This window comes from Setaria viridis, chromosome 9 (assembly GCF_005286985.2).
Source record: "Setaria viridis chromosome 9, Setaria_viridis_v4.0, whole genome shotgun sequence".
NCBI classification, from domain to species: domain Eukaryota; kingdom Viridiplantae; phylum Streptophyta; class Magnoliopsida; order Poales; family Poaceae; genus Setaria; species Setaria viridis.
In genome coordinates, this window is record NC_048271.2 from 25,698,428 (window position 1) to 25,705,132 (window position 6,705).

The 6,705-nt window shown below is 40.8% G+C and overlaps 1 protein-coding gene across 1 annotated transcript; it reads right to left on the reverse strand.

The window, feature by feature from the left end:
* Positions 1-234: 234 nt before the first annotated feature.
* LOC117839162 (uncharacterized) lies at positions 235-5,988 on the reverse strand. The gene is made up of 2 exons (XM_034719433.2): positions 5,492-5,988; positions 235-1,076 (listed from the first exon to the last, which is right to left on the reverse strand). Exons 1-2 carry the CDS (start codon positions 5,915-5,917, stop codon positions 513-515), a joined length of 990 nt encoding a protein of 329 aa, XP_034575324.1. The 5' UTR covers positions 5,918-5,988; the 3' UTR covers positions 235-512.
* Between the last annotated feature and the right edge of the window lie 717 nt (positions 5,989-6,705).

Genomic DNA, 6,705 nt, shown 5'->3' on the forward strand with positions numbered 1-6,705 from the left:
TTTTAAAAGGTCATCAGATACTCCAAACAGGCAAACACGTCACGGTTTCACTAAAACACAGAAAAACTGTAGTTTTGAAATACTGTGGTAACACATGGCTCTAGTTTCTAAAACTCTGGATTTTCAATACTTTGATTTTAAGAAACTGCAACATCCAAACAGGGCATAAGCTTCCAAAACTCCAATCTTCTACAAGGAAGCCGTCGTGTCCAATGACTCAAAATAAGAGGGATGTAAATTCAAATATCAAGAACATATATCACAACCTGCAATGTGAACATGTTGATAAACAAGTTGAGACATACAGTACAATCTTCGGGGCCAGCTTTCCACAATTTATCTGCGGCACGCAAAAGTCCGAACAATGTACTAATCGTTTGCTACGCTACAAGAAGAGTGTACAGAGCAGGTGGTCACTAGCTAGTTAATAATACATTTGAAGATATGAATGTTGTGAATTCTGGTTCCTATGAAACTTCTAGACAAGACGGTGATAGTCTTCAGACGACGTCTCAGGCTACAAAATGTAGCGATTGCTGCTTCTGTACCATGGCCTGGTGCTTTTGCCCAGCTATGTGAAATTCGTAGACCTTTTGGCTGTTCACGACAACATTGCAAACTGTGCAGATTTTTACTTCTCCTTGAGCTGCTCCAGCCTCCAGAACTCGCCTCTTCTTCACCTCCAGATCTGCCGGCGTTGCTGCTGAGATCTTCTTCTTCTTTGACTGTACAGCTGGAACCACAGAGTTAGCAACAGCGGAAGGTGCCATAGTTGGTCCCATGGCATTGCTTGTGGGCTTCAGTAATGGTTTTGGGGTGATGGAGTCTTGTAACTTCTCCAAGTTTTTCTTGTGCTTCTTCCCCTGCTTATGTATCATGAGAACCTCTAGGGTATCGCACTGAATCTTGCAGACCTCACATGGTGGTGGTTGCACGACCTTTGGCTTTTTCTTCATTTGTTTTCTCAAGACATTCTTGGGCACAGGATGCCCAAAATGGGCATTCCACTGGGCATGGTGCATGCTTGGGGCTGCAGCTGGTTCTGTCATTCCATTGGATGCTCTAGCAGCTGCTGCCTACAGAGTGCTCAAAAAGCAAGGAATCAGAAGGACGTATATGAACTGATCGGCAGATACCATTAAGGACAACAAATCTGAATAACACAGCATGGCATTGCCCCCAATTAAAGAATACATAGCAAACTGACCAACAAAAGATATAGAGAAATATGGGGTACAAGTTGTAAAATGATGGCAACGAAGCATCATGAGGGAAAAAAGAAACAGATACATATTGGCAAAAATCAATAGCAAATGCGGGGAAATATGTAAGTTCTCTGTGGGTGTGTTCTTTTTGTACTTTTGTTTCTCTTCTTAATGGAATGCCACACAGCTCCCATGCGTGTTCAAGAAAAAAAATGTAGGGAAATAACATTGACAGATACCATCTGTCATCCGTCCAAATATCAAAAGAGAATATAGAAGCCAAATGGGCTAAATAGAACTTTCTATTGAACAATTAGTCATTAGCGAAAAAGCAGTAAAGCTTCTACAAGGAGACAACTAGCATGCTGGGAACATAGGGAATTTGTCAAAGTTATAGAAGTTTGACTAGGTGCAAAGCTATAACGACCTACAAATGGAAAGGACGGACAAGTTTCTAAGCCATTTGCTTATGAATGAGAATGGATATTTAGCATTCAATCACTTGATTGAAGATTTTTAGTCCTATCCATGTAAATGGGAAGGCAAAGTGAAGTGTAAGATGATGTTTTCACCGTTTATTCTTTAATAACTAGGCCTCAGAGCCTTGACTGGCAGCCTGGTGGCTGGCCAAGTGTGTCATGCTATCCAATCTTCTTCATATAAATAACGGTAGTTGTCTTGCCAATTACCATGAGAACCCAAGAAAGGTAGCGGAATAACGTTGGGCAAGGTAACCTTTGCCTTTTCTGCATCATACCTCAAATCGGCCCATTTACCGTCGATTTTTGCATGATTCTTCTGAGTAAATTACAGAAAATCGCATGTTTTCTCGCCAGATTCATTTAAAGTGGCTCTTAAACATATGATTTATGAACCTAACCATAACTTCACTTCCACATATGATTAATTTTGCAGACATAATTTATGCCAAGACCCTTTTTTGCTTATTTAACTGAATTCTGAAATTTGAGTCCAAATTTCTTGGAGGACGTGAAATTATATTGCCCAATGGAAGATGAGTACAAGTCAAACTCCTTTTTTTTTCTGCCATTTGTGGTTTCCTATTGTTCCGATTATTACAAGCATGTGCATAATCATGTGTCCTGCATTAAGTTTTTTTTCCTCGAACACGCAGGAGAGCTGCGCATCATTATATTAAGAAGAAAAAGAAAGGTTTTGAACCCCGTACAGCACCACACAGACACCCTTCACATCATACAAAGAGAACTTTCTCGCCTTATTAAAATAGAAAGACCTTGACCATTAACTAACTGAGCAATCTTCTAATTTAAATTCCGTTTTTTGAAGTCTTTGTTCTTTTTTTGTTTTGCTTTGAAATGGGGACAAGATGGTATTGCTCCTGTAATCTAATGTCTTCAAGGGTTAGACCTCAACCTTAACTTCTGGTTGGAATAATTTGTATAGTTTTTTAGTTGATTGTAATAGACTATGGGCTTTTTTCTTTTGTACAACGTTGTGCTTGCTGCCTCTGCATGTGTGGTGTCAACTGTTTACTGTTTTATTATATTAATTTCATCGGCATGTCAACCGCACCTGGGTAACCTCAAATGAATCTTAGCCAAGCTTCTCACCCAGTCACATTGACATCTACATGATTTCATTGATTATCGGGATGATACCTACATGTGGTATTTTCGAAATGCATCTCCTATGCATCTATATGTTAACCAAGACTTGCTACCTTCTGGTTTCATGGCTGCGGACTCATCTCATATGGTTACATTGTATAACACTATTAACTTCTTTGAAGCTTCCTAATTTCAAACTATATTTCTTTGTTGTATTTCAGTATTATTATTGTGATCCATCTGTATGACGAAACTGATAATGTCTATGGCAATATGATGGGAGTGCGATGTCTCATCTGTTCAGTACTTGATTACATTCAATCGGTCATAGGAATAGTTAACATTGCTCATTACTTCTAGTGCACTGTATGATATCACTCCTATTTAGGGGGTTATCCATTTGGTGCTAGAATGACATTTGTTTAAAAGAGAAAACTGTCAAAGAGATTAATATATCAAAGTGTTTACCTGTAAGTTAACCGAAGGGTGAAGAACCTATATTTATTCCATTAAAATAAATTGTAGGAATCTGGATTTCTTTGCCAATGTCCATGTACAAAAGAAACTACTGGGGCGAAGCTCCCATCCTTAGCATATCTCACAAACACAGTATGTAAAGCACCTTTTTGCTGTGTTTTCCTTGAAACAAAAGTAAGAACAAAGTATGTGCACCGCTTCTGTATTGTTTTGTCCTTACCAAATCTAATAACACCGTTTGTAAGCACATTTATGTATTGTTTTCACTTTGGTATTTTTTGGCTTCCCTGGGGTTGATGTTTGACAGAAGCAATGTGGAACTGACCCAAATATATTGTGTTCCTGGTCAACAGGCTTTACTTATCAAAATGTCTTATATATTTTTTAAAATAATAATTATTATATATCTTGTTTGTATTTACATTGTGCTCACCAAAGTACAAAGAATGGTACTTGGGCTACATGGCTTGTTCTCTGCAAGCATTGTCTACTTTGACTGGGTGTAGTATCTGTTATGGCCTTGGCTTATGTCCTACTTCATGTTAATCTGCACTGCTGTGATGGGCTAGGTTGCTGTTTGTTGTAATGCCTGCAGTACTTTGGCACACAGCTAACTGGGGCATATAAGGTGGTGGTTGGTAGTCGTTCCCATTTTCTGTATATGAGTGGATTTACATGTGTGTTAGGTGGACTAGATAATAGGATAGCAAAGGAAAAATCCTGAATTTCCTGTCCTCTGGTTGCTGTCCAACTCAGGTTTTACCATTGCTCAATTCTCAGGTTCCTATCTTTGATTTGAAATTAGAGCACATTCATTGGAAATTCAATGTATTTGTTTGATTTTCTGTAAACTTGGGTCTTAGGTTACAGTGTTGAAGCCATAGTGTTACTGTTACCGAACTGAGGAAATAACCGAGGTCATAATGTAGCTTGAAGTGCTAGATTTTGTTTTGTTGGTATCCACCTAGTGTTCCTGTAGCATACAGTCGAGTTGATATTCAACGCAAGTTGGTTCCTGATGATCTAGACTCTTAGAGTGATCTTAAACTAAATTTGTGCAGTCATTGTTTTGGTAGAGTAACAGAAATGAGACCCCAAGCATTGCTAGATAGAGCCTCAGCGGAACAGCCCCTGTCCCCTCTTTTCAGTAAAGAGAAGTTATGGAAATGGCAGTCATTTTGACTGCCTGATGCATGATTCTGTAGCAGAATTAAGGTTTTGAGAAAGGGGAATCTGAGCAGAGGCACCATACTTGTGAAACTAGAAAATAGAAGAAAATGTAACAACAAAAAAGCCTTTCAGTCCCAAGCTACTTCAGGTAGGAAAAATAGAAGAAACATTTAAGTCTATGAAAATTGGCATGTTGTCAATGGAAAAATGTTAGTGAAGTAACTTAATTGAACTTTATAATTTACATGAAGTCGTTGAAATATTGAAATCCTTATTGGATCACTCACCATCTCCAGTTTGATGCATCCAAGAGAAAAGAAGCTTTTAAAAAAGCAATTCTCCAGTACGGTGGCCTAGTTCCTTAACTTATTATCACAATGCTAGATGCTAAGGGTAACCTATTTCTTAAGTCATAATTAACAGCTTTACTTGAATACCTAGCCTTGGCTGGGGTGAAAGGACATTGCTTTTCTTTGCCAGATAAAATCCACAAATGGGCTGGTAAAAAATGTCATGTACATTTATTCATCAAAATAAAAGATCAGATTAAACACATATCTGTTTTATGATTTAACAAATCTAACCAAATGATGCTCTTCTTTGTCCAAATGTGATAATAGTATGAGACAATTTCCATACCACAACATTTATAGGCTAGCCAACAAGAGATGTAATTTTCCAGTGCAACAATTCCTCAAGCAACAAGTACTAATGCTACAGAAAACATTGTGACTGCATTTGAACCAGGCAAACGGCATTGCTCTGTTGCTTGACTAAAGCATAACTATGAGAGCAATTAAAATTATCAAGGGTTACCGTGCAGAATAGTGGTCAACTATCCCTATCTGATTCGAACACAATGGAAGCCCACGACTAATCACCCAGCGTGCAATGTAATCAACAAAACTACAGTTCCTGGATAGGCCTTCGATTCGTTGAAAAGCCCTCTGAACATGAAAGAAAAACCCTCACAAATCAACCCTAAAATCCCCAAATGCGAACAGAACATAATGAAATTGGATACAAAAAGGAAACAGGGAGCGCCCAGACCTGAGCGTAGCGTTGCGGATCGAACCCGAAGTGCTTCCCCGCCTCCTTCCCGGTCGCTGCCTGAGCAACCTGCGTTGTCGATGTGGTGGCGGCCGCCTGCTGCGACGCCTCGCCGGCGGTGAAGTAATATACCGAGAGACCCGCATCGCTAGCGCCACCAGACGGGGGGGCGTAGTATTGGTACGCCGCGTAGGGGTCGTACTGCGCGGCTACGGATGGCGTGGCGGCAGGGACGGGATAGTAGTAAGATGACGAGCCGGCGGCCAAGGCGGAGGGGTCTGTGGCTGGGGCCGGGGCGGGTTGGTGGTAAGCGCCGTAGGGGTAGGGGTAGCCGGCGTAAGGGTGGGGGTAGTGAGCGTGTTGGGAATCGGAAACCGGCGGCGGCGGCGCCGCCGCCGCCGGGTGAGCAGCGCCGGCGTAGTCCATCGTGGTGGTGCCAAGGGGTGCGGGTGCGACCTGAGATCGCGGTTCCTTGTGGGTGCACGTGCACGGGGACAGGTACAACGGATGTTTTGTTTGTGCATCTTTTCTTCCCAAGACCATTTTACTCCCTCCTCAATTCGATTTATCCGCTTAACTCAAACCAAATTTAACCTCACTTTATCGTTGGCCTAATCTACTCCGTACTCCCTCCGTCCAAAAAAAAATCATTCTATGATTTAAAAATTATCAAAAACATCATTGTACTCCATTTGGCATGTATACAATGTGTATGTAGTCATGCGGCAGCCAATTAATGTCAAATATGGTTAATAAATAGAGCCAATCGAGGTAATTTTACCACTTGTTAATCTGTCCTAAACTTTCTTAGGTGACTTATTTTTATCGACGAAGAGTTACCGACAATCTACCGAAGGATATCATGAGGTAGTGAATTTGTTGGTGGGGTTTTGCCGAGACTAGGAACTCGAAGGTGAACACTCACACACGATTTAGACAGGTTCAGACTGTTGAATAGTGTAATACCCAACGTTCTGTGTATTGTATTGTGTTGGTTATATTAGATTGCTTTGGAAGGAATTCCTACCTCGCCTTATATACATGAGGGTAGGGTTACAGGTCGGTTGATTACAAGAATACTAGTTGGATAGGACTAGAGGAGTCCTACCCTTATTACAACCAGTACTTCCCTTACCCTCGACTAGTTTCATCTATTCCATGTAAACCACACCGTCATGTGCCTCTTCGTGTCAGACACGTATGTCCAGCCTTAT

Excerpts from the sequence above, each read along its gene's own strand:
- LOC117839162 (XM_034719433.2), bottom strand. The coding sequence starts at position 5,917 with ATGGACTACGCCGGCGCTGCTCACCCGGCGGCGGCGGCGCCGCCGCCG. Across the intron at positions 1,077-5,491 it reads ATCCGCAACGCTACGCTCAG|GCAGCAGCTGCTAGAGCATC; the intron begins GTCTGGGCGCTC and ends AGCACTCTGTAG.